Source organism: Vigna radiata, chromosome 2 (genome assembly GCF_000741045.1).
Source record: "Vigna radiata var. radiata cultivar VC1973A chromosome 2, Vradiata_ver6, whole genome shotgun sequence".
Classification (NCBI taxonomy): Eukaryota; Viridiplantae; Streptophyta; class Magnoliopsida; order Fabales; family Fabaceae; genus Vigna; species Vigna radiata.
Genome location: NC_028352.1, coordinates 711,867 through 737,369, shown reverse-complemented (window position 1 = coordinate 737,369; position 25,503 = coordinate 711,867). Strand labels below are relative to the sequence as shown.

General features: G+C 32.7%; 4 protein-coding genes and 1 pseudogene across 5 annotated transcripts in view; 2 read left to right on the top strand and 3 right to left on the bottom strand.

Annotated features, from left to right (window-relative positions):
• Window positions 1-978: 978 nt before the first annotated feature.
• Window positions 979-4,726, top strand: LOC106756565. The gene is made up of 3 exons (XM_014639039.2): window positions 979-1,264; window positions 1,337-1,632; window positions 2,405-4,726. Exons 1-3 carry the CDS (start codon window positions 1,084-1,086, stop codon window positions 4,472-4,474), a joined length of 2,547 nt encoding a protein of 848 aa, XP_014494525.1. The 5' UTR covers window positions 979-1,083; the 3' UTR covers window positions 4,475-4,726.
• A 1,757-nt stretch (window positions 4,727-6,483) lies between these two features.
• LOC106756500 (actin-related protein 7) lies at window positions 6,484-11,614 on the top strand. Its single transcript, XM_014638962.2, has 7 exons — window positions 6,484-6,721; window positions 7,884-8,099; window positions 8,346-8,487; window positions 9,291-9,535; window positions 10,146-10,329; window positions 10,853-10,920; window positions 11,054-11,614. The coding sequence occupies exons 1-7, from the start codon at window positions 6,644-6,646 to the stop codon at window positions 11,204-11,206; spliced, it is 1,086 nt and encodes a 361-aa protein (XP_014494448.1). The 5' UTR covers window positions 6,484-6,643; the 3' UTR covers window positions 11,207-11,614.
• Window positions 11,615-12,899: 1,285 nt separating this feature from the next.
• On the bottom strand, window positions 12,900-14,877 carry LOC106756074 (cytokinin riboside 5'-monophosphate phosphoribohydrolase LOG1). The gene is made up of 7 exons (XM_014638332.2): window positions 14,395-14,877; window positions 14,180-14,277; window positions 14,066-14,096; window positions 13,860-13,959; window positions 13,679-13,749; window positions 13,284-13,427; window positions 12,900-13,139 (listed from the first exon to the last, which is right to left on the bottom strand). Exons 1-7 carry the CDS (start codon window positions 14,578-14,580, stop codon window positions 13,074-13,076), a joined length of 696 nt encoding a protein of 231 aa, XP_014493818.1. The 5' UTR covers window positions 14,581-14,877; the 3' UTR covers window positions 12,900-13,073.
• A 1,363-nt stretch (window positions 14,878-16,240) lies between these two features.
• On the bottom strand, window positions 16,241-19,266 carry LOC106756075 (annotated as a pseudogene).
• Window positions 19,267-21,074: 1,808 nt separating this feature from the next.
• The window catches only part of LOC106756073 (purple acid phosphatase), a 7,574-nt gene continuing 3,145 nt past the window's right edge, over window positions 21,075-25,503 (bottom strand). The window contains exons 1-8 of one of the 2 annotated variants that reach the window (XM_014638331.2): window positions 24,239-25,309; window positions 23,726-23,926; window positions 23,048-23,159; window positions 22,718-22,947; window positions 22,447-22,585; window positions 21,867-22,087; window positions 21,536-21,657; window positions 21,075-21,433 (exon numbers count right to left, since the gene is read on the bottom strand). In XM_014638331.2, the coding sequence (XP_014493817.1) occupies window positions 21,238-21,433; window positions 21,536-21,657; window positions 21,867-22,087; window positions 22,447-22,585; window positions 22,718-22,947; window positions 23,048-23,159; window positions 23,726-23,926; window positions 24,239-24,406 (1,389 nt within the window). In that variant the 5' untranslated portion in view covers window positions 24,407-25,309 and the 3' untranslated portion in view covers window positions 21,075-21,237. Of the gene's footprint in view, window positions 21,434-21,535; window positions 21,658-21,866; window positions 22,088-22,446; window positions 22,586-22,717; window positions 22,948-23,047; window positions 23,160-23,725; window positions 23,927-24,238; window positions 25,310-25,503 lie in introns of those variants that run through there. The other variant, XM_014638330.2, reaches the window with a different exon arrangement.

Here is a 25,503-nt window from a genome sequence, read left to right as displayed (position 1 = left end):
TTTTTACTAAAAAATAAAAATTAAAATCATAATCCACCCATATATTATGAGTCAAATATTAAATAATTAGAGTTTAAAGAATAATAAGTTTAGTATTGTTTAAGTAATAGGATTGAAATTTAAATCTTTACACACTTTTAAATTAATTTTTAATTTTTAATTATAATTAAATAATTTAACATTCACAACTAACAATTATTCCCATTTATCCAAATAAAAATACTAAGTAATCAGTTAAAATATATAAATGATTATGTACCTAAATATGCCTTAGAATATATATTTAGTTAGAAGTAAAGTTTGAAAAACTTAAAATTTAGTGAATAAATGAAAGACATTGGTAAATATATATTAAAGAAGAAAATGAATCCAGTCCATTTAAAATTCCCAATTTTATTTTTTCAAGTTTTTCTCTTGCTATTAAAAATAAATTAAATATGTTTTTATCTTTTAAATTAAAATTAAAATAAAAATGAACTTTTATTTTAATTTTAATTTAATCTCTAAACTTAAAAAATGTATAAATTTAATATTTTAAATAACCTATTTTTAAGTTTATTTAACATTTCAATTAAAAAAATTAGAATATTTTAAATAAATAAATTATTCAAATATTGTCACAAAACCAACGTCAAATAAATTTAATCAAATTTAATTAAATAATTAAATTTAAGTATTTGTAAAACTTATAACTAAATCAATCAAAATTAAAAAAAAAAACTAATTCTAATTTTCTCTCAAAATTAAAAAACTAAAAACATATTTAATCGGTTTAAAAATTCATAATTTTGCCTCTATCACTAATTTTAATTAGTTTATTCTTATTTTAGTTAATAAATATTATTTTAATAATTTCTTAAATGCGTAAATTAGGTAATATAACAATAATAACAAACCGTTATTGTTACACATTATCTTCGTGAAAAAGTAAAAAAATGAAAAACATTTTTTGAAGTAGTAGATATAAAGCGTGAGATGCACCAGGTTGCTTGATTTCTCCGCCAGCAACCCTTGCAACCGTTGATTCAACATCGTCATCGTCATCGTCTTCGTCTTCTTCATTTTCTTCTTCTTCTTCTGTGTATGGTTATGGAGGTAGATTTGAATTCGCAGTGCAACTGGACCATTCCTTCCTCAGCCTCTATCAGCGACACCATAACTTTCCAATCCTCGTACTGTCTCCTCAGCGACGATCAACGAACTGATCCCACTCCTCTTCTTCTTCATTCTCCTTCGCCAGATTCTCCTCCTTGCGAGATCAAGAGTAACCTCGTTTTCCCTTCACTGTACTTCAATTTCACTAACGCTTTTCATTAATTCACTATTTTGTGAACAGTTACTTTTCCGGAGAAGCACGAGCTCAGACAAATCTACGTTCGGAGCACTGCTCGCGTCTACGAGATTTACTTTGCGCCGAACGCTCGCACTAACAATGAATATCTCTGCACTGTCCGATGCGGTCTTGCTGTTAGAGACGATCACGTTCTTCGTTCCCCCGCTGTCCAAAATGTAGGTGGTGACGATAATGTTAAAACTGAAGATGATTGGGTTGAGGTCAAAGTTCCTGATTCTCCTCACATCGCTTCGGAAACAAAACCCTACCTCAATTCCATTAAAACATATCGGTCTCAGGTATTCCTATAAGTGACTTCCCAATTTTGTTGGCTTTCGTTTAGATTCGTAAATAAATAGTAAGAACAACTGGATTGATATGCTCTGTTAAGGTAGATTTGGAATAAACTGTTGTAGCTTCAATTTGGTGAAGGGTTGGGCTTAAATTGCACTGCTCCTCCATTCAGGAGAGATTGATGATGCATGCATAGTTTTTGTAACTTGAACTGGTTGCATACAAAGTTTTTTTGCTCTGTACATCGTTGGCTCTAGTTTGATTTGAAAAGACTTTTAAACTCCATGACATGAGATGATAGTAGTGTTTTTGAAACATTACTCTGGTTTTGTATGGACTTCGGATGAAGTTTTTTCGTGGACGCTTATTGGAGGAAAAAAAAGGAATGATGAATTGTGTTTTTCTCATAAACTGAAATCAGCTTATTTAAGCTTTTGGAGAAGATAAATCAGTGTTTTTGTAGAAGTTAAAGACTAAATTGATTTTGGCTTGTGGGAGAACTTAATTCATCTAACCTTCTTATTCTCTTTTTTATGCCAGTGTATTTTGCAAAAATTACCTCTTAAATCCTATAATTTATAGTGGGTTATTCAAAATTAGCTATTGGTTATAAAAATTAAGAGGTAGGAAAGAGTACACAAGCATAATTCAGGCGAGGAAGAGTAGTTTTCTCTGTAATAAACAATACAACATTCTCTTAACTTAGAATCTCAATGTGCCATATTAGATGGTGGTACATACCGATCTGATTTCAGTGTCCTCTTTTCCTGTCTCCAGGATCTTTATGAGGCTACCGCAGAGATTGATGATGCAAATCCTTGCATTTCTGTTACTATTCGGCTGCTCTCGCTTCAGAATAAAGGATGTGTTTATGTTGATGAGATTTATGTTTTTGCTGATCCTGTTGATTCAGCCGATTCAGAAAGCCAAGAAAAGCCTTATGAAAACTCATCCGGCAGTTCCCTCATGGCTATGTTTATCCCCACTTTAATGCAATTATCTAAGACAACAGGGCTCAACAATCTAAATGCTCTCAGAAAGGAAAAGTCCCTTGTTCAGGGGGATGATTTGGAAGCAACTCTCTCTAGTGATTCTATAATTAAAACCCAGGTAATAGGAAACACTAGCATAACTGATCCCCAAGAAGTGAAGTTGAAGGAGGTAGAAGGAGGTTGGGTGGGTCCATCCCAGCCAGATGTCATCCCACAACTTGCTAAAATCGAGAGAAACCCTGTTGCAGTACCCTCCCAAACTGCCAAAATGGACAGCACTTGCACAGTTGTACCCTCAAAAATTGCTGAAATGGAGAACAACCATAGTGCTGTTCCCTTTGAATTTGCTAAAATGGAGTGCAACCGTAGTTCTGTCCCCTCACAAGTTGGTATTCCTGAAAGCAAAGGTGGTTTTTCTTTGGGTTACAATGTTGAAAGGCTCTTGGAACAGCTTGTATCACGCATGGACAGGATAGAAGAAATCTGTTTGGGCTTTCAAGAGAAAATGGTAGTGCCCATGAGCAGCATGGAGGTGAGACTTCAAAGAGTTGAACAGCAAGTGGACACATTGACTAAGAATTTACAGAACTCTGCATTGCCATCACATTGTAAGATTTTCTCTCCTGATGCTTCTTGTATTGAATCAGATGCCAACACCAGCGATTGTCCTGATTATCTGGTGACTAGGGAAAGTGAACCAGATGAGAATCACTTACACGCAGAGATACAACATGTCTCTTCTCCTCCTAATAGGTCTGATTCAGGAAATATTCCAACATTGCTCCCAGGTCTTGTAGTTACGGCACCTGAGTTTCCTGATGGTGAGGATGAAGAAGATAATGCACCAGGTCAAGAAACAAGTTCTTTGAAAGATAAAGGAAAGCACACAATTGATGATGCCTTATCTTCTGCATTGGCTAATTTTTTGTCTTCTGTGTCGATGGACTCTCCAAAGTATACAAAAAGTCTAATTGTTAAAGCCCCTGAGTTTTTAAATGAAGATGATGATGATGACCATGGGAGCAGTAGTGAGATAGCAAAAAATGACTCGGTTTGTCTTGCAGAAAGTGAGGAATTTAGTCACATCCAAGTGTTGGCTTCATCTAATACTTTGGAAAATGGTGAGAAGATAAACCCAGATTCTAATTGTAAACAATCTGAGAAGACTGCCCAGGAAGCTGAAGAAGATGGACAACTTTACATTGCTAGAAGAAATCAAGAAGAGGTGCATGTGAAAACTAATAGTTTAACTGAACTCAATCCTGAAACAGGTTTTATTGACAACTCTGAAGACGATGATAATGGAAGGATCAATGGTCATAAAGGTGATGGTTTGCTAGACAATCAGACTCCATATTGTTATAGCATCACCGAGGAAGGACCGACTTCAGGAACCGAAGATACTGTTGCAAGAGAGGTACCTAGAAAGGCCTCCCACGAGAATATCTTAAAGAACGTTCTTGGATTTTCAGTAGGTTCCTCTGCTGTGGATTTTGAAAATCCAATCTTGGATGTGAAATTTATTTCTCAGAGAAGTCCTGCCACTGATCGTTTCCTTGAAGAGCTTCTTCACGTTGATACACAAGAAAGCACCAGTTCAGTAGATCCCTCTGTCAAGGAAAGCAACGTTGATCTTTCCGTTGAGGAACAACTGAAAACAAATGATGTCTCAGTTGAGCAGTCAAATTTGATTTCAATAGATGAGGAACCAGCGAATCTAGTTAGCGAAAGTCATTTTGCTGTGGACTTAGACTCGTGTACTTCGATACCTGTGAACATCGACGACGATAATCTGCTTCTGCCTGAGGATCATAAACGAAAACGTGATCAAGTAACTTGGTCAAGTAGCATGTGAATTGGTTTCTAGTCCTTGCTTCAGTTCTTGAATAGATTTTTAGGCACTGTATATAAATTTTCGTGAATATCATCTTCTTCCTTCTTTAAGTTTTCTACAATAGTTTTTTTTTTTATTGCCTTGTGGCGTCGCTGCATGCATGACAAATTAACAACTGTAAGTAGTAAATCACTTTTAGTTGTAGATGCTTGATAAATGAGATAAATACTTATTATTCATATTTATTTTTAATTTTATATTTGTATTAATTCATGTATTATGTGTTTTTTTAATGGGGAGATGTAATTTTTTCTGTTTCTTTCAGTTAGATATAATTTGGTTATTTTAGATTATTATGTAGGAAAAATGGACATTTGAAGAAGATTGGAGAATTGCCTCTCAGTACTTTTTTGCTCACAAACCCGTTAAAACTGAAAAAAAAGTTATTTCTCACTCAGTGAGAGTGTAATTTCGTTCAACGAGAATATAATTTCTGAAAGTGGGTGATAAATGCTGAGTTTGTTTGATAAATGCTGAATTTCCTCATATGTATCTATAGTCTGATAAATGCTGAATATGTTTTCTCTTTACCTTTTTGTGTCTTTTGAACCAGTTGAAAATATGATAATTTTTTCTTTTATAAATTTTTAAAATATATATTGAACTAACAATTTTAAAATGGGATTAACTATCATTCACAATAAAATTAATTTTATGTACCTAGGAAAAAAAAAAGCATATTCAACCATAAAAAATTAAACAAAAATATAAAAAATATTTTTAATCATATGTATTTTTATCTAAACTGCGAATAGTAAATTTTCATCCAAATGGAGATCTCTTACATGTTTCCTAACATTTGTTTAAGATAGATAAACTATATTCATTCTATAAATAAGACATTTTAGTAGAAACATGACATGATACTACAATAAGCAAGTGTCACTTGCTATAATTATTTAACATTTTTTTCAAACACATGATCAATTAATTATTGTCACGTAACATTATAATAAAAATGGTCAACTTTTAATTTTAAATAAATGAAAAATAAAGAAACCTTTTTACATTAAATAGAATAAAAATTCTTATATTTTACTGAGACTAAGACATATTTAATTGCTATATATATATATATATATATATATATATATATATATATATTAAGCTATGCATATAAATATATTTAATTTTTATAATTCGAAGTTTGATAATAACAATTTAGATATAAAATAAATAAAGTTAAAAGAATAATATCATCCTTAGTTAAATTTAACTTTCGTGATTAATTTTAGTTGCTATTTTTGTGTAGGAAAAAACATCTAAATATAGAAAATCAAGGAAAAATAGGATTTTAGTGTTTATATCCTCGCCTTTCAAATGGGTAAATTAGTTCTCCAACTTTTAAAAAACATGTAAAATTAGTTTGTTCTCATATTTAACTAATACTTAATAAATATTTGAACTGTCTAAAAGATTTAATAAAAAATGATTAAAGTTATTTATTTTCTAAACTTTGAAGACCAACTCATTAATTTAAGAATACAAAGACTAAAATGAATTATGTCAAATAGTATAAGGATTAAAAATACATTTTTTTTCATATATATATATATATATAATTATTTTATAACTTTATTAACAAAATACTATAAATATTTTATCAAAAGTATAAATCAATGTATGAAAAATATTCTAAAATATCCCGTGCTTTAAACCAAATAGTTTCTATTATGTTTTGATAAATCAAATTAATATTATTATTTTACATAAACTCAGATTATTGAATATTTTTTAACCAATTATATATTTCATTGTACAGTATCGTCTTTAGTTCTTACACACCATGTGATTCATCTACGAATTTCGTATGAATTAAAAATGCAAGGGGTTGCCATAGACCACGTGTATCTCATATTCAACAGTAATTTCTTATAAATATTATATAATTCATTTTAAAAATAATTATATAGTATTATTTTTCTGAGAAAATTCTTTGAAATTATGTTTTAAAATGGTCTATATTATTATATCATGTTTGAGAAATAAGAGCGTTGATATGATAATTGACTGTGACTGAGAGGCTCGGAAGGAGGAGAGGTTGAAGTGAAGGAAGAAGCGAATAAGGTAGTTTGTTAAGGAGAGAAGACAGAGATTAGGGTTTAGGGTTTAGTTTCAGTTAAGGAAGCGATGGAAGCGGCGGTGGTGGACGTCGGTTCTAAGCTTCTCAAAGCCGGTTTTGCAATTCCCGACCAGACTCCGGCCATGGTTTACTTTCATTCCTCTTTCTCTATTTGTGATGATAATAATCTAAGACTAGGGTTTTGCAAATGCTATCTATCTTCACTGATATGGACGGATACTTATAATAATAATTGATACATATATAGATACAATAATATAGCATGTGTACTTGAAATAATAGTCATAGAGATTTGAATTCCCGTCTTCCAGCTGGAACAATTTGGCGGTAATTGAACATGATTATCTCTGAGAGCTTCCGTCTCGCTTGCTATGGAATTATTTTGTGAGAGAGAATAAGTAAATTTTGCTTAATGAGATAGACAATTTATAATCTTCAGCAGTGTATAGGACCTCTCAGTGGACTTTTGGTTATATTTCATGAATCTATTACTATCATGAAAACTTTTTATGATATTCAGATATGTAAGTAGATAGTAATTCGAGAGGAGGAGTCGATTCAGAAAGTTAAAATTCTTCTTCTACTTTAGGCTCTAAAGGTGCTAAGAAATTCAGTTTGAAAGGAAAATAAAAAAAAAAAGGATGAAAGAAAGGTAGCACAACACGTGAGGTTTAGTTGAAGCATCCGATTGGATGCTATGGGTATTAGCTTTCTTCATTGACTTCTACTCTCCAGTGACTATAACAAGCTTTACCGATCACTAATGTCTTTGAATATTATGAGGTCGTCATGATATCAAAGTGTGAAGGCATAGATTCAAGATATATGGTTAATAGCTCATTGAGAGGTTCTTATTTACTGCTGGGTGTTATAAATTTTCTATCGAATTGAACAAATTTACTTTCTCCCACTCACAGAATAACTTAATAGAAAGTGGGCAGAAAGCTCTGAAGACTAATAAGTGGTCTATCACCACCAAACTGTTACCATTTGAAAAAACATGAATTAAGGTGAGCATTCAAATCTCTTTAATTATTATTGCATATATCTAGACTGTTAGAGTATTGTATCTACGTGTGAGGGTATACATTATTGTTATTATCTGTCATAAACTAGACTATATGCATGGAAAATCTCCACAATTTGAGAGGTTTCATCTCCTTTAATGCATAATTCTAATCCACTGTGCAATTCTCAAGTATAACATTTGACTTCACATCCATCTCGTCAATTTTAGTTTCCAACTATCTCAGAGTGCCTCATTGAGCCTCTTTGTGTGTGACTCAGATAATTCCCACTAAAATGAAACAACTGCTTGATGATGGATCAGTTACTGATAGTTCACTGGCTGAAAATGTCACTGTTGATCCAGTTGTGCGGGGATTTATTAGAGATTGGGATGCCATTGAGGATTTGTTGCAGCATGTTTTATATACTGGTCTGGGATGGGAAATTGGCAACGAAGGTCAAATACTCTTTACAGATCCACTTTGTACCCCAAAGGTTTCTCAAACTTGATTGCTTTCTCTTTTCCTGTACACATTTATTCCTAGATATCCTTTTTCTATATATGAATATGAATATGTGTTATTCTTTGCTAGTTTTTTGTTTACTTTGTACCTATCTGAACTAATCAGGCAACCTTTTGTTAAATGGAATTGCCACTAATAAGTTAGTATTATTGTTTTGCAAGTGTTATATATATCTTTTCTTAACTAGTATATATGTTATTGTTTTCCAACTTTCCAGGCCAACAAAGAACAGTTGGTGCAATTAATGTTTGAAACATTCAACATATCAGGGTTTTATGCTTCAGAACAAGCAGTGTTATCACTTTATGCTGTGGGACGTATCTCAGGCTGCACTGTTGATATTGGACATGGAAAAATAGGTATCCACGCTAGAAGCAATGGGACCTTTATTTGAATTGTTCAAATAGTGTATGCATTGAATACATGGATGCTTTCAACTGCATGCTGTGTGAATCAAGCTGTCTATTTTTGATGTGGGAGTATGTTATCTCTAGCACTTAGCATGACGTGTTCTTGTACCACAGGGTCTGTGGGTAACAAGATATCTGATGTCCTTTTGTTTTAGCTACAGAGTAAAGAAATAATGATTTATTAATTTTCTTTATCTAATCTCAATAGTAAAATTAAATATCATTATCATATAATAAGTCCACTTGAAATTTAACAGATTCAAAATGATGAAACAATTATTCTCCACTTCTTATATTTCAACCCGTGTTACCCATTCTACCTCCCTTTTATGCTATATTCGTTGTGTTACTGGCTTCATGCTTGAATGGAAGGAATCAAGTGCCGAGGATCTTACCAAATAACATAACACAGGCTCCTAGTATGAATTTATTGAAGTTTCACTCTTCCACCAAGCCATTATTTTTTTGGTACATATTGTTTTCCTAATGGAATCAAATTGAAAGACGAAGCTAGTAGTTCTCCTTAATGGAGCAAGGAAAATATTTAAAATTTATTGAAAAAGAAAGTTAAATACTCCCAAGATTAATACATTTCAATTACAACTTTTCTGATACTCTATTTTTTAAACTAAACTAGATAATGTTTAAGTAATGAATGGATGGATGTCTGCTGAGTGTTTGTCTTCAAATATGAACATATTTTTGAGCTTATTTGTTGTTATATGTATCATTATTATTTTTTATTTGCCTAGATATTGCACCAGTAATTGAGGGTGCTGTTCACCATATTGCCTCAAGAAGATTTGAATTTGGAGGTATTGATCTAACAAATTTCCTAGCTCAAGAACTGGGCAAGACCAATCCGAAAGTAAACATCAGCCTGTCTGATGTGGAGAAAATGAAAGAGCAGTACTCATGCTGTGCTGTAGATGAGTTAGCTTATCAAAAGACCCAATATTTTTGTCCTGTGGAGGAGCATACCCTTCCTGATGGACAGGTCTGCTTTCTTAATTCCTCTGATAGTTTTGACTAGCAATACTGATTGATAGAAGGGAAGTAAAAGAAAATGAAAGAAAAGGTGAGATTAAGAATCAGTAAGCAGAGAATTGATTGATTTAAGCAAAACTTATGAGGTGGTGACTGATGTTACATTGGAATACATTCTGTTTTCAACTTTCTGTGATTTAACAATTAAAATGTGATATTTTTAGCTTATCATGCAGCTTTCTTTTATTCTGTTATAAAATATTTTAATCAGCTTTTTGGTGAAACCCTTTTTAAGTTCTCTGCATGCTCAAACTGTTAAAAGTTGTATCAGTAATTTTCACATTCCACAAGGAGAGGCTGTGTAACAGTCTGTCTTCCTGAGGACGTTGAGTTGGCTCTATTTAATGGTTCGGCTGCTTTTGTGTTTCAAAATTCTGGACCAGCCTGAAGATTATATAATTTTTTAGACAAACAGGCTGGTTTGATAGCATAAAAATTACCAAAAAATCAACAACATTTGTTTCCTTCACCCCAGTGTCAACAATGTGTGTTTATATTTAAGTTCTGTAAATGCATCTTCAATAATTTATTACTTATCTGAAAGTTGAATTATATTATAGGTGATAAGAATTGGGAGAGAAAGATTTACGGTCGGGGAAGCTTTATTCCAGCCATGTCTATTGGGTTTAGAGGCTCATGGCATTGTTGATCAGCTTGTCCGTGCTATTTCAACTGTGTCATCTGATAATCAACGGCAGCTGCTGGAGAATACGGTGGTTTGTGGTGCCACTTCATCTATGGCAGGTACATTTTTGTCTTCATCAGTTCTGGTCAATTTAGGATAAGCTTGATACGAAGTCCTAATTTGTTATGCTTTTTATTGTTTTTCCATCTAAAGACAATGTGCTTATATCTGGTCTGTCCATCGATATCTTTTAATTGTTATATCTTCTACTTTGAATGTAAGGGATCCTACTTCCTTTTAGATTAGAGTAGAATATAACCTAATATTTGACAAATAAATTCATATCATTGAGGTAGAAATGCCAATCTTTTATATTCCCTTTTCTCTTTATTTCACAGAATCTGGATTTACTTCCCTACTTTTATAAATAGTTAGTATATGGAATTTAAGTAGTATATTTATTTGCCGATGGAATTTAGGATTTTATTTATTGCCAGTGAACTCCAATTATGTTTTACATCAAGATATTCATATTTCTATGGACAATATTGGCTTTATCTTAAATCACTTAAATTTCCTATCCATGCCAATGCTGTTTCTTATTTACTTCTGACGGGCTAATACGTCACTTCTTATTGTCAGGTTTCGAAGATAGATTTCAGAAAGAATCTAGCTTAAGTTCATCTGCCGTTCAACCTACCCTTGTTAAGGTAATTTGGTTATCTAGTAAAGTGACTTGAAATTTATAACAACTTAAAATAACGTTAAAAACCATAAAGATACTATTATTATTCTTGTTTTAACTAATCTTGCCACTGATGGATAATCTCTGGCTTATTGCAGCCTCCAGAATACATGCCAGAAAATTTAACCATGTATTCTGCATGGGTGGGAGGTGCAATACTTGCGAAAGTGGTTTTCCCTCAAAATCAGCATATAACCAAGGCAGACTATGATGAAACCGGACCTTCCATTATTCACCGTAAATGCTTCTGAAATTATTCATCTCCAGGATTTCAACAATTGTTTATTCCGCTGCTTGTACCGGTATTGTAACATGTCGTAACCTGTAGATTTTAAATGCTTGATGTCCATGTGCGTGTATATTGTAAAAGGTGTAGCAATCTCCATTAAGGCAATCTTCTCACTCTTTCTCCCCTCCAAAAAAATTCTTCTCACGCATCGTGAGTTCCTAAGTTGCAGTAGAAGATTTCCATGAATACTTGTTCCTCAGAAATGTATATATGTGGAAGCTTGCATATCTTTTGCAATGTGGATATCCTTGTAAAATATTCATTTTCTTTGTAACCTTGTAGGTTGTGGCTACTGGCTACACCCCTTCTTGTAGAACCCCTTGTTCCTATAATAGTTTGTATTTTATGGGACTACGAACATTCTCTTTAATAATGTTTTGCTAAATAGTTTAAAAGGAAATTATATGCAAGGCTTCTTTCAACTTTACTATGGTTTCATGCAATAAGTGCTGTAAAATGAGATTGTAAGATTGGCTTGACTTGCACCTAAAAATGCAGCCACGTTCCAAGCACTACCTTCTGCTACTCATTTCTTATTAGATCTTGTCCAACCCAATATTTGAGGGCCCCTCCACATCATCTTATACTCGTACAACCAGAATGAATTCGTTTCTCTTTATTACTCAATCCTGACCTTGCTTCGTTTTCTAACGTGTCTATCACACCATTTTAAAGTCTGGTATTCTACCAATAAAAAAGTATTCCACATTCTATTCCTTTATTCTAGTCTAAATTTTTATTTCTTATGGTATCGATGGCATCCAGAGAGAGAGAAGCATAGATATAATGAAAAGAGAAATAATAAATGTTAATGGAGCATTTGATAAACATGTGTTTATATAAATAAAATCAGCATAGTGTTAAGTGAACAGTAGAACTTGAACATCTGGACTTGAACCACATCCTTGATGAGAATTATGTTTAACAATCAAACAGAATTGATACATATATTTTATTCCACAAGAGTAACTTCAGATGATAAGATAGCTATACTTAGAAAAGTAAAAATATCTAACAGGAAGAAGCATACCCGTTTCAACTATCACCCATTTCAGATGAGTATCGGATTCTCATCACATCGTTGTTTTGTACATAAGAAAAGGGTTCGGAATTTTTTTTATTCTAGATCTCTACAATTATTTTTAATAATATAAAAACAATAAAAAATAGTAAATATCAAGGATCACGATCATTTTAAATGCAATTCCCAATTATTTATAATTTGAGAAGACAAACGCACAATAAAAAAGAAAGGAAAAATAAACACCCCACAAATCCTGAGATTGTATATTCCTTTTTGTACCATAGGAACTATGCTACAGAGGATATCATTTTCGGATATATCTCTTTATCTTTGCTGCCCCTTTTTGAGTAGGAAATGTTACCCAATGAATTTTGAAGTCCATTGCAAGGTTCTCTCTGAAGTTGAAAGAAGCTAAAAAACAAACAAAAGTGTCACTTGTATAATGGGACAGGTCTTCAAACGGAAGGAGCAAGAGGAATGCTTCAATTCACACATCGCACTCCAACCACCAATTTTCTCTTATAAATAAAAAAACTATGGACCAAGTGGATGGGGTCCTTGAAAAATAATCATAAACAATCTATGCAATTTAATGATGTAGTCAATGGATCTTTCAGGGAAATATTCAAACTTCACTAAATTTAGTATTATTCAATGGATTTTGAACATGCACGTTTCATGCTTAATGATGTAGAATCTTTAAATTTCCACGCTTTTTGCTTGATTTTTTTGTTGTTCTTGAAAGTAAATGGGACTGCACTTGTTCTACACGTTCTTTATGCAAATTGATGATGAACATCTAAGATCATAGCACCTCCCCAGTTTCCCAACTTTGTCTTGATGCAACCTTCTGATGGTTAGGAACATATTCCTGAAAGAAACAAAATAAACAAGAAAAATAATCCTGAAAATACAACTTTATTTTCTTGTCCTCTTACACAATTCAGAAAGAAGCTCAACCAGAAAATTTATCTTGGTCATGATCATAATCAGCATGTTTGGAGTACTGTCATACCTCCATTTTCTTTATCAGTTCTTCTGCTGTGTCTGCTATCACTACAATATGCCTTGCAGAGTTGTCTATAAAACCCTCTTCCACTCCCTTGTCAAATAAGGTCAACAAGCTGTTGAAATACCCATCTACATTCAACAAACCCACCTACAGATTCACAGTTAGAGTGTCAATTATTATTAACAAATTAAAGATGTCAAAAACCCATATCCATAATTCAGTTTGATTTGTGTTTGTTTCGATAAAAAGACAACCTTTCTAAACATTTTCAGCTTCTCAAGCTTCATTTTCTGGTTTACAAAACATATTAGAGCTCACTAAGGTTTCTTGAATTTTCAACAGACTTTATGAATCCTTAACGCTTGCAAACATATTCAGGTAGACGAGGATAATCTTACTGGTTTATCATGTATCCCTAGTTGGGACCAGGCTATCACCTCCAGCAACTCCTCCATGGTTCCATAGCCTCCTGAACAGTTTGATACTTTGATTTAGTTTATATATAATATATCTGTGAAGTGACTCTCTAAGAATGTTTCAATATGGAAAAAGAACTTCGAAATTTTGTCTATAATATACCAGGAAGAGCAATGAAAGCATCAGCATGTTTAGCCATCACTGACTTCCTTTCATGCATATTTGCAACTGTTTTCACTTCTCCAAAAGTTTCCCCGGATATCTAATTGCAGGCTTTGGTCAGTGAAAGCCTTTCATGATGAATAGTTCAGATTGAAAGAAGCAGATGATGATGATGATAGTAATCAAGGATGAAAAAACAATTGTACCTCACGAGGCAGCAGAGCTTTAGGAATCACACTAACAAGGAAAAGATAAACAATGAATCTCGTGAATTAAAAAGGAAACTGATATGATCTATCAAGAAAAGTAAAAAACAGTACCCAAGAACATGACCACCTCCCTTTTGCACAGTTTGAGAGATCAAACCCATTAGTCCTAATCTTCCTCCTCCATAAACCAAATCAATCTTCCTTTCAACCTACCCAAAAAAAATTGAACAAACAAACACATGCAAGAGTTGATCAAGGGAGAATAACTATACCAGAAACAACCCAATTCATGAATTGGCAAGTAAAAATAATACAAAAAAAATCACCAGCAATTCACCAAGCACAAGAGCTGCATCACTGAATGAAGACCTATATCCCACCCTACTTCCACAGAATACACATATTCTTTGGAACCTTCTTTTCTGCTTATTTTCTGCTGACACCTTTTCTTCTTCCATCCTTTCAATAACAATAGTAGTGGAGAGAAGGTATAATCCTGAAAGAAATATCATATATATATATATATATATATATATGATATAGATATAGCAGATAGATAAAAGTGAGTGTGCTTTAGCTTTAGGGTAACAGAAAGAGACACCCTTTTGAAGAAACTACAGAATTGGAAATTTTATCTAAAGACAGCATTCTGCCTCATTGAAAAGAAGTTGGCTTGAAAAGACCCTTCTTCTTCATCTTGTATATTATTTTTGTCAACTCTCTTATCACTGCTTCTAATAAATAATCTTAATATACTGCGCTGACCAATCACCACTACAATATTTCTGCACACTATGCTGAATTACCGTGCAAGGAATGTCTTTGTTCAATCAAAACCAAGCTATGTTCAACTTTACAAGCAACAGTTACCTCCATTCAATCAAATCAATGTTCTTTCTTTCTTTTGAAGTAAAACTATATTTAATTCCATTTACTCTTTACAATGTGGATAGTGATATTTTTTTTCATTAAATATATTTGTATTCATTAAAGTTGAAAGTAAAATTAAAATTTGTATTTGTTTTTTAATGTATTTTTTTAATGTTAATCGTATTTGATTTTAATTAAAAGTGATAAATAATAGATCGTTTGATCGGAATTGCTTGATCTGTAACTTTACTTTGTCCGTTTTCGCAAAAACGTCAATGGAGTTCGTTACCTCGTACGGACAAAGACAAAACTCCTTACGACAAGGATAAAAAAGGTAAACAAATTGACCTAATTATTATCCATGTTAATAACTGTTAATTTTGCCTTTTTGGTATGCAAGACAAATTTATATGCAAAAGATATGAATTTTATTTATTTATTGACAATTTTTGTATTGAATTTTTATTATATGTGATAAAAAATGAATTTTAAGTTTAATTTAATTTCATCCAATTGATATTATAAATGTATTTTATCTTTACTTAATATTGAATTTTTAATCTTATAAAAGAAATTTCTTGATCAATGTGAGTTTATGAAATTAATTTCTAATATAATAAGTTAGAGATGTTAATGACAAAAAAAATGTAATATACTTCATAGGATTGAATATGTGAATCTAAATAATTTGAAATAAGTCAAAATTCACCCCAAACAAAAAAGTACAAGGCATTTCTTCAACTATTAAATAATGGAAATTTTTTTAAAACTAATAACTTTTCATAATCTAAGCATCCAATAAAAAATATATAAAAAAAAAAAAATCTCTATTTTTCTACACCAGTAGACAGTAAATACTTAAACACTTTATATACAACAACCAAATATCTAATAAAGTTATGTAGATAATACTCAAAACCCTTTATATAATTAACTTTTGTAGATAATACACTTTTAAAAAATATAGTTATGTGATTAAATTGGTTGATAGCCAACATTACACACAAAATGAATAAACTTACAAATTATAGAGACTAGAGATTTCTTCCAATATCTCCAAATTTTCAACTTTGTAACCTCAACTGAAATATATAATTTTAAATATATATATTTTTATTTTAGATTGTTGAAAATCCTACGTCGAATAGAAATAAGATTAATTTGTAATATTTAAGTAGGTACAAACTTTACCTTACTTCACTTTATAAGTTGATTTTGTGAAATTGAATTAGACTTTATTTTTAATATAAATTGTATATTTTAAACTATAAAGTAAAAGTAAAACTATAAATTTTGTAATTTGAAATATAAATGCATTACTCTGAAATACAATTTTTTTTATTTCACATTCTGATTTCCTAAATACGAAGAGTTCTATCCTAGGCTATATTTTTCATAATATAAAATGAAAGATGTATTTCAAATTATATTATAAATTTCCTTAAAATATTGATATCAAACTATGCATTGTTGTACTAAGATCAGCGAATGTGCGCGTTAATGTGAAACATGAGCGATGGAATCATCAACTGGGTGCCAGTATCGGTTGAAAAACCAAACGGAATCAGCCTCCACAGCGAGACCATCTTGATTTCGGTTCCAGCTGTAGTGAGCATGAGTTCGGTTCTTTATGGAAAACATGGCATGTCCAAAGCTGGCTTCTCGGTATGCAGAATACTCAGGTTGTGGTTCTGTCATGCTGCAGTTCAAATGTTGTTCATGTCAGACTTTGTAAATATTTGTTCAAGCTTAATGACATAAAAGTAAGGAGAAATGTGACAAGAATCATCATGTTACGTTCGTTGAGCTTACTTGGTTGCTAAGCCTTCAAGGTTTCCTCCATCACCAATGGTGATGTATACAGGAGCTGATTCATCTTTTACAGGAGTGCAAATGCCATTTACGACGTTGTATGCAATGTTAGAAACACGTTCCTGATGCATAGCAGCCCATCAATCATATACCAATTCGAAAGAGATTATTGAAGTGAATTTGTGTAATATTTTACTTTTGTAGCTATGTTTCAAAGTTTGAGTGCAAGCCTAATGGTACAAGATTGATACTGATGGCTTTCAGAAGAATTAGAAATTTCAAATGAGGTTTAGTTTTAGCACTTACAGATCGTTCGTAGGCATGAACATGACCAGCAAANACAACATCAACCTTGTACTTCACAAACCAGGTTTCGTACATTACTCTCATTGTTTCTCCTTCCATGTAGTGATAATTGTAGCTATTGTACCAAGGTGAATGCATGAGAATAATCAACCAAGGAGTCTCTGTCCTGTTAACTTTCGGTAGCTCCTTTTCAAGCCATTTATATTGCGGCGTATATTTGCCTGAGAATAACGATGATTATTATAACAAAAAGGGCTACCAATTTCAAAGTAGTGGCATCATAGATTAGGTGTGCATTTAATCCAATAAAAGAACAGAGTGCCGGAAGTAAGCAACTTTATATGTTTGAATAGACATACACACAGATTATTAAGGTAAGTGTCGTTGGTCAGGAACTTAAGGACACCGACATCATGCTTTTAGATAAACAACAACGTTCCACATTAAGTTGATACATACATATAGATAGATACAGACCTAAGAGCCGAAATTATTTAGCATAAGTTCATTTTTCTGTTGTAAATTATAGCTTATTCCTCAGTGAAGTTATTACAAACAGAACTGAGTTAATCTGAAATCATAAAAAAGTATGTAAGATGCAAAAGTCGTTGGAGGGAATTACCATATGCTGAATATGAGGACAAGACAATGATGTGTGCCGAAGCTCTCTTGATAGAATACCAGAAGGGTGAAGTGCTCTGAGATGCTTTGTATGGAACATGGTAACGNTGGGTGAAAGGCTTGAAAGGTACGGTTTCACCCTGCAAGAAAGTGTTCATCTATGTTAAAAACTCTATTCTTACCAACATTTGGACTTGGTAAATGCATTACACCAAAGCTAAAATTTTTCGTTGAGAAAAACAAAAAGAAGTTTTTCAGATAGTTGAAACCAGATAAAGTGAATTGGTTTGAGAAAGCTTACAATTTCTGGAGCAAAATCAATTTCATGGTTCCCTGCAGTCCAAATCCATGGTTGATATGCAACACTTCTTTCTGTAAACCTTCCCCAAGTATCCCACCTCACATTATCATGATTCGGGTAGTTATCAGCATAAGAGAGGTCTCCAACAAACAGTACAGTTTCTCCTTTTCTTGGACTCAATTCATAGTGAGAAAGAGTCACATTTGAATCAAAACTCTGACCAAGATCCCCTACAAATAATGTCACACCAGTTTACAACAAACATATTGGCCTATTAAGACACTAACAGATAGCACTTTTCTTTTATCTCACAAGCTTCTCNTCCTTGTTCTGCATCTGGACAACANANAACATAANATNTAAATAATGGAAAAGAGAAGTACCTCTAAATCTCTGATGGTGGTGTGGTGAATAAACCCAGATGAGTAATTGAAGAACTTATAAGTAACAATTTGTCCTTCTGCAATCTTCTTCTCCCCACTGTTCTCACTCCAGTAACGCACTGCACTCGACCCCGGTTCATCTATCGTCACCCATGACACTATCATTCCCCTCCCCACAAGGTCACCTTGCGTTATATGAACCTTATGCATAGCAGCCATTGTCATTGATTCAATTCAATTCAAAGAAAACTCCTAAAGAAAAAAGAATTGAACTTTCATCCCGAAAAAGAATTGAACTTTCATCCCGAAACTAAGCAGAGAATCATTCACCGTTTTCCTCAACTCTAGAGTAAGTCCTCTCCTATCTTACATGAACATAATATTTAACAGAATTAGAAAAGAAGGGAAACCCAGATAAGTATGTACCTGCTGAGGAGCATTATAACCAGGAGGAACAGAAAATACATCACTGTCAAGTGGCATATCCACAGATTTCTCGGTTTTCCTAACGAAGAAGCTGCTCGAGCCTCCATTACACACAACAACCACATTCAGAAACAAAGTTAAAGCTAAGAGACCCTCCACAACACCCATTTTGCTCGAACCCCGAGATCCTACTGATTCAAGTCCTATTTATTATTTCAATCCTTTGCAATCAACGAAACAATAATATTAACAAGAAGGGTAGTTGTGAATGGCATATAACAAGGAATATTCCGATTAAGGGTCAACGTGACAATGGGCCCATGATGTTTTCTTGCTGATCAATGAAACCTGTCCGTAGTTTTCTTGCATGTGTATTTCTTTCAGTTCTCTCTCTATCTCTAACACTCAAACTTATTCATCCTTTTTCTTTTTCTCTTTCTCTTCCATCTTCCATGAAAAAGAAAATTGTTCACCAGATTTCTCTGTTATTTGTTTCAAGTGAATTACTCTTTGTGAGGAAGCTTGTCTTGTTGCGCATTCATGAGCAGTAATACGGTGCATGCAATTACACATTCATCCTTAAATTAGTAATATTTTATGCTTACTATGTGGCAAAATGTTGTCCTTAAAATAATGTTCATGCGACTTCCAAGATTATCCCCCAATAATTTATTGTTTAGTTTAATTTATTTTTAATTTACTATATAAATAATAAATTTGAAATTAAATTGAAAACAATAAATTAAACAACGTGAATGAATGAAAATGACTTACATATTTTATAATTACTTGTTGACTAACCTTTAAATATATTATATAGATTTCCTTCCTTCATGAATATCCTTTGTCACGTGCTTCTTCTTCTCTTTTTATTAGATTATTTAGTTGTTGTCGGTTAAAAAAGAGAATGATATTTTAATCATACTTTTTAATAATTTTTTTATAATAGAAGACGTGTCACTATTTCAATCGTTTATTTGAATTTATTTTAAAAAAAATTTGAAACGAATAATCATAAATTGTCATGTATACGTAATTAAAAAATTATAAAAAAAAATTCTGTTAAAAAAACTTTTTTCTTAAAAAAAAATATTCAAAATGGTTTCTGAATTTCAGATCTTTACCTCAATATTCTGCAAGCCAAATTTTAATATTGTAGTAGGATATATATTAATATATATCGTCGTAGTTGTAGAGTTAATTACTTTTATTACAGCATGGAATTATCTATACGTCCAATCATATAAAAATGTATACTTAAAAGGAATGAAAAAGGCTAAAAAAATAATCAAGGAATTCAAACAAAAAAGATAAAAGAGCTTATTATTAATTATTTATACAGCATTTGTTGTTTTTCGCATCAATCTAATTTTATTATTTATTTTCATTCACTCTTTTATCATTTTCCCTCCATCCAATAATAATATGAATAAAAATAGGAAATAATATTTTTTATAATTTTTTTTCATGAATTATTAATTTTTTGAATAATTTTTTCAAAAATAATTACTCCCTTAATAAATACTTAATTATTGTATTTATTATTCACAAATCATTAATTTAAATTGTATAAAATATTTTCACTATTTTTTTTTAATTTTTCTTTTGTTTTTTGTGAAATTTTCAAAACAAAACTTTTTTAATGAAACACTTACATCAGGTCTCAATACAAAAAGAGGGTAACATTGAATTTTTTTAAATATAAGAAAGTACAAGATGAAATTATCAAGCTAGAGAAAGAAATTATGAGGGTGTAGGGAGAAAAGTCCAACAAGTTAAACAGTTCTTGAATATTTCTTTTTCCACCCCTATAATGTCCATATGCAAGCCCATAAAACTCAAACTGCCAATAGTACCCTTCTTCTATTATATGGTAATGAAATAGGCACACCGTTATTGCTTTTTGCTTAGATTGGTCAGCAAGTGGAGGTATTGAGTGGTAGATTTTCACATTATTTGAGCTGAAATGAAGATCATTAAATTTAAAATCTAATTTATGTTGAGCAATGGGAATTTTTAGGTTGGAGTTCATTCTAAATTATGCAATTTAAAATCTAATTTATATTTCAAAAATATGTGTTCTTATGCAATCTAATCTGAAACATCATTTTAACTTTTGGACTGAAAGCTAATTTTAACTTTTTTATTATCCATTAATTTTTTAATTGCTTAATTCAAAATAAAGAAATTAACTTAAAAAAAAATAAATTATAAATTATACAATTTGTAACATAATTTTAACTTTTAAATTGAAAAAATATCTTTCAAAATTCGCTTGGACTTTATGCAATGCAATTTCAGAATAGAAGCACGCAATTTGCAATTGTCAACTGTAACTATTTCAGAGACATTGAAGATCATTGTTGGTGGTATTGGCAGCAAATAGTTGCCGACTGATGAATTTATTGACGTCAAATTATGCATTGTTGTAGTGAAAGTGTGCGTTAATATCACTCATGAACAGTGGAATCATCAACTGGGTGCCAGTATCGATTGAAAAACCAAACGGAATCAGCCTCCACGGCAATTCCATCATGATTTCGGTTCCAGCTGTAATGAGCATGCGTTCGGTTCTTTATGGAAAACATGGCATGTCCAAAGCTGGCTTCTCTATATGCAGAATACTCAGGTTGTGGTTCTGTCATGCTGCAGTTCATATCAGACTTAGTAAATACATGTTCAAGCTTAATGACATAAAAGTAAGGAGAAAAGTGACAAGAATCATCATGTCACGTTCGATGAGCTTACTTGGTTGCTAAGCCTTCAAGGTTTCCTCCATCACCAACGGTGATATATACAGGAGCTGATTGATCTTTTACAGGAGTGCAAATGCCATTTACAACGTTGTATGCAATGTTAGAAACACGTTCCTGATACATAGCAGCCCATCAATCATATACTCATTCCAAAGAGATTATTAAAATGCATTTGCACAATATTTTTGTTGTTTATTTCCATCTTAAATTTTATAAATAGAATATGTTTTCAAGCTTGTAAGCAAGCCTGATGGTACATGATTGATATTGGTGGCTTTCAGAAGCATTAGAAATTGCAGATGAAGTCATGTTTTAGCACTTACAGATCGTTCATAGGCATGCACATGACCAGCAAACACAACATCAACCTTGTACTCCACAAACCAGGTTTCGAACATTACTCTCATTGTTTCTCCTTCCATGTAGTGATAATTATAGCTATTGTACCAAGGTGCATGCATGAGAACAATCAACCAAGGAGTCTCTGTCCTGTTAACTTTCGGTAGCTCCTGTTCAAGCCATCTATACTGTGGCGTATATTTGCCTGAGAATAACGATGATTATTATAACAAAAGCGCTACCACTTTCAAAGTAGTGGCATCAAAGATTAGGTGAGCATTGAATCCAAAACGAAACAGACACGCAGATTATTGAGGTAAGTGTTGTTGGTCAAGAACTTAACAAAACCGACATCATGCTTTTAGATAAACAATAACATTCCACATGAAGTTGATACATACATATAGATAGATACAGATCTAAGAGCTGAAATGATTTTGCATAATTTCATCTTTCTGTTGTAAATTATAGCTAATTGCTAAATGAAATATTATTAGAAACAGAACCGAGTTAATCTGAAATCATAGACTAATGAATGATGCAAAAGACGTTGGAGGGAATTACCATATGCAGAATATGAGGACAAGACAATGATGTGTGCTGAAGCTCTCTTGATAGAATACCAGAAGGGTGAAGTGCTCTGAGATGCTTTGTAAGGAACATGATAACGATGGGAATAAGGCTTGAAAGGTACGGTTACACCCTGCAAAAAAGTGTTCATGTATGTTAAAAACTCTATTCTTACCAACATTTGGACTGGGAAAATGCATTACACCAAAGTTATGATTTTTCGTTGAAAAACACAAAGAAAAGTGAATTCGTTTGAGAAGCTTACAATTTCTGGATAATTATCTAGTTCATGGTTCCCTGCAGTCCAAATCCATGGTTGATATGCAACACTTCTTTCTGTAAACCTTCCCCAAGTATCCCACCTCACATTATCATGATTCTCGTACTGATCCGCATAGGAGAGGTCTCCAAGAAACAGTACAGTTTGTCCCTTTTTTGGACTCAATTCATAGTGAGAAAGCGTCAAATTTGAATCAAAACTCTGACCAAGATCCCCTACAAATAATGCCACACCAGTTTACAACAAACATATTGGCCTATTAAGACACTAACATATAGCACTTTTTTTTACCTCAAATTAATAAAACACACTAACCTATAAGACCAAATGTGTATGGNACATCAGGNCCAATTTCAGGTGGAGTTACAAACCAAAACTGCCGTGTTGTGTTCCCAAGTCCAACTTCGTAGTAGTATTTGGTGTTGTACTGTCCCAAAAGAANCACACATATCAGCAATTTATTCACAAAGCAAAATGCCCTTTTTCTTTTATCTCACAAGCTTCTCTTCCTTGTTCTGCATCTGGACAACAAACAACATAACATTTATATAAGGCTTAATACTGCTTTTGATCCCTAATTTGGGAGGGTTTGTTCAATATGGTCTTATCTTTTTTTTTTTATAACAATTGATCCCATCTTTTGAAAAAACTGTTCAATTGAGTCCTTTTTGTTCATAGTGGTCTCCTATTCAAGTTTAAATTGTTTATTATAGTCCTTATTGTATACGATGATGACATGATTTTTAACATAACATTATGTCAGGACTGTTAAAATAACATTTGGATAGGTGAATGCATGAAAGAACTTATTGACGTCGTAACCAGCCCCGTTAGAAAATTGACGTCGTAACCAAAAAGGAGTCAATTGAACAGTTTTTTCAAAATGTTGGATCAATTGTTACTAAAAAAAAGGTAAGACCATATTGAATAAAACCTCCCAAACTAAGGACCAAAAGCGGTATTAAGTCTTTATATAATAGAAAAGAGAAGTACCTCCAAATGTCTGATGGTGGTGTGATGGATAAACCCAGATGAGTAATTTAAGAACCTATAAGTGACAATTTTTCCTTCTGCAATCTTCTTCTTCCCACTGTTCTCACTCCAGTAACGCACTGCAGTCGACCCCGGTTCATCCATCGTCACCCATGACACTATCATCCCCCTCCCCACATAGTCACCTTGCGTTATATGAACCTTATGCATAGCAGCCATTGTCATTGATTCAACTCAAACAAAAGAAAACTCCTAAAGGGTCACAAAATGCAAAAGTATCCAAAAGAGAATTGGAATTTCATCTCCAAAATATGTATCCTAATGATTTCTATTGAATCTCATATCAACTCACTTTGTTAAAGTGAAATTCCAATTCTAACTAAGCAAAGAATCATGCACAATTTTTCTCAACTCCAGAGTAAATTTTCTGCTATCTTACATCAACATAGAAACAGAATTAAAAAACAAGGGAAACCCGATAAGGTACAAAAGAAGAAAGGGTAGAACATGTACCTGCTGCGGAGCATTATAGCCAGGAGGAACAGAAAATACATCACTGTAAATTGGCATATCCCTAGATAACTCGGTTTTCCTAACGAAGAGGCTGCTTGTGCCTCCATTACACACCATAACAACATTCAGAGCCAAAGTTAAAACTAAAAGACCCTCCACAACACCCATTTCGCTCAAACCTCGTTATGCTACTGATCCAACTCCAAACACTGGATGACCTATTTATTATTTCAATCCAATGAAATCGGTGAAATAATTACAATAATACTAATAAAAGTTTGCTAATTGTTATGACTGGCACAATATTCAGATTAAGGGTCAACGTGACAATGGGACCATGAAGCTTGAAATCGTTGTCCATGGTTTTCTTGCGGTTTAGTCAAGGCAGTGACTGATAACAGTAATAATGATAAAATATCTATAGCAGTAATGTTCAAGGATCCGTGTTCCTATGTCACATCGTGCATGTGTAATAATTTCTTTCAGTTCTCTCTCTATCTCTCACACTCACACACCCGTTCATCCTTTTTCTTTGTCTCTTTCTCTTCCATCTCCCATGTAAAAAGAAATCGTTCGCTAGATTTTTTTGCAATAATGTTGACGTTGACTGAAAAAGTTGACTTTGAAGATAGAGGTTGCAGCATATGGTTGAGAATAGACTGGGGAATGGCGTTCACACCATTGAAGTTGACCGAATGAACCTTATAACCCTACCATAAGACTTATTACTCTTTTGGTTCTAATGTTTGGTCCCTGTGTTCATCAGCAGAAACATTGAGCATGCAACTGCACATTTATCGTACCTTAAATTAGTAACAAGTTCGAAAATTAGTGGGACTAATTACAGACAATATTTTTAAGGTACTAAAACAGCTTTCTACAAATATTTTAGAAGAAAAATAAATGTTTTACTCTTTTCTTAATTTTTGTAGATAACCAATTACGTTTAAAAATATAGTGTGACAGAGATTGAGAGAAATTGATAATCGATGTTGGTGGTATTGGCACCAATTAGCTGCCGAATGACGAATTTATTGATATAAAGTTATGCATTGTTATACTAAGATCAGTGAAAGTGTGCTTTAATTTGAAACATGAACGGTGGAATCATCAACTGGGTGCCAGTATCGGTTGAAAAACCAAACGGAATCAGCCTCCACAGCGAGACCGTCTTGATTTCGGTTCCAGCTGTAGTGAGCATGAGTTCGGTTCTTTATGGAAAACATGGCATGTCCAAAGCTGGCTTCTCGGTATGCAGAATACTC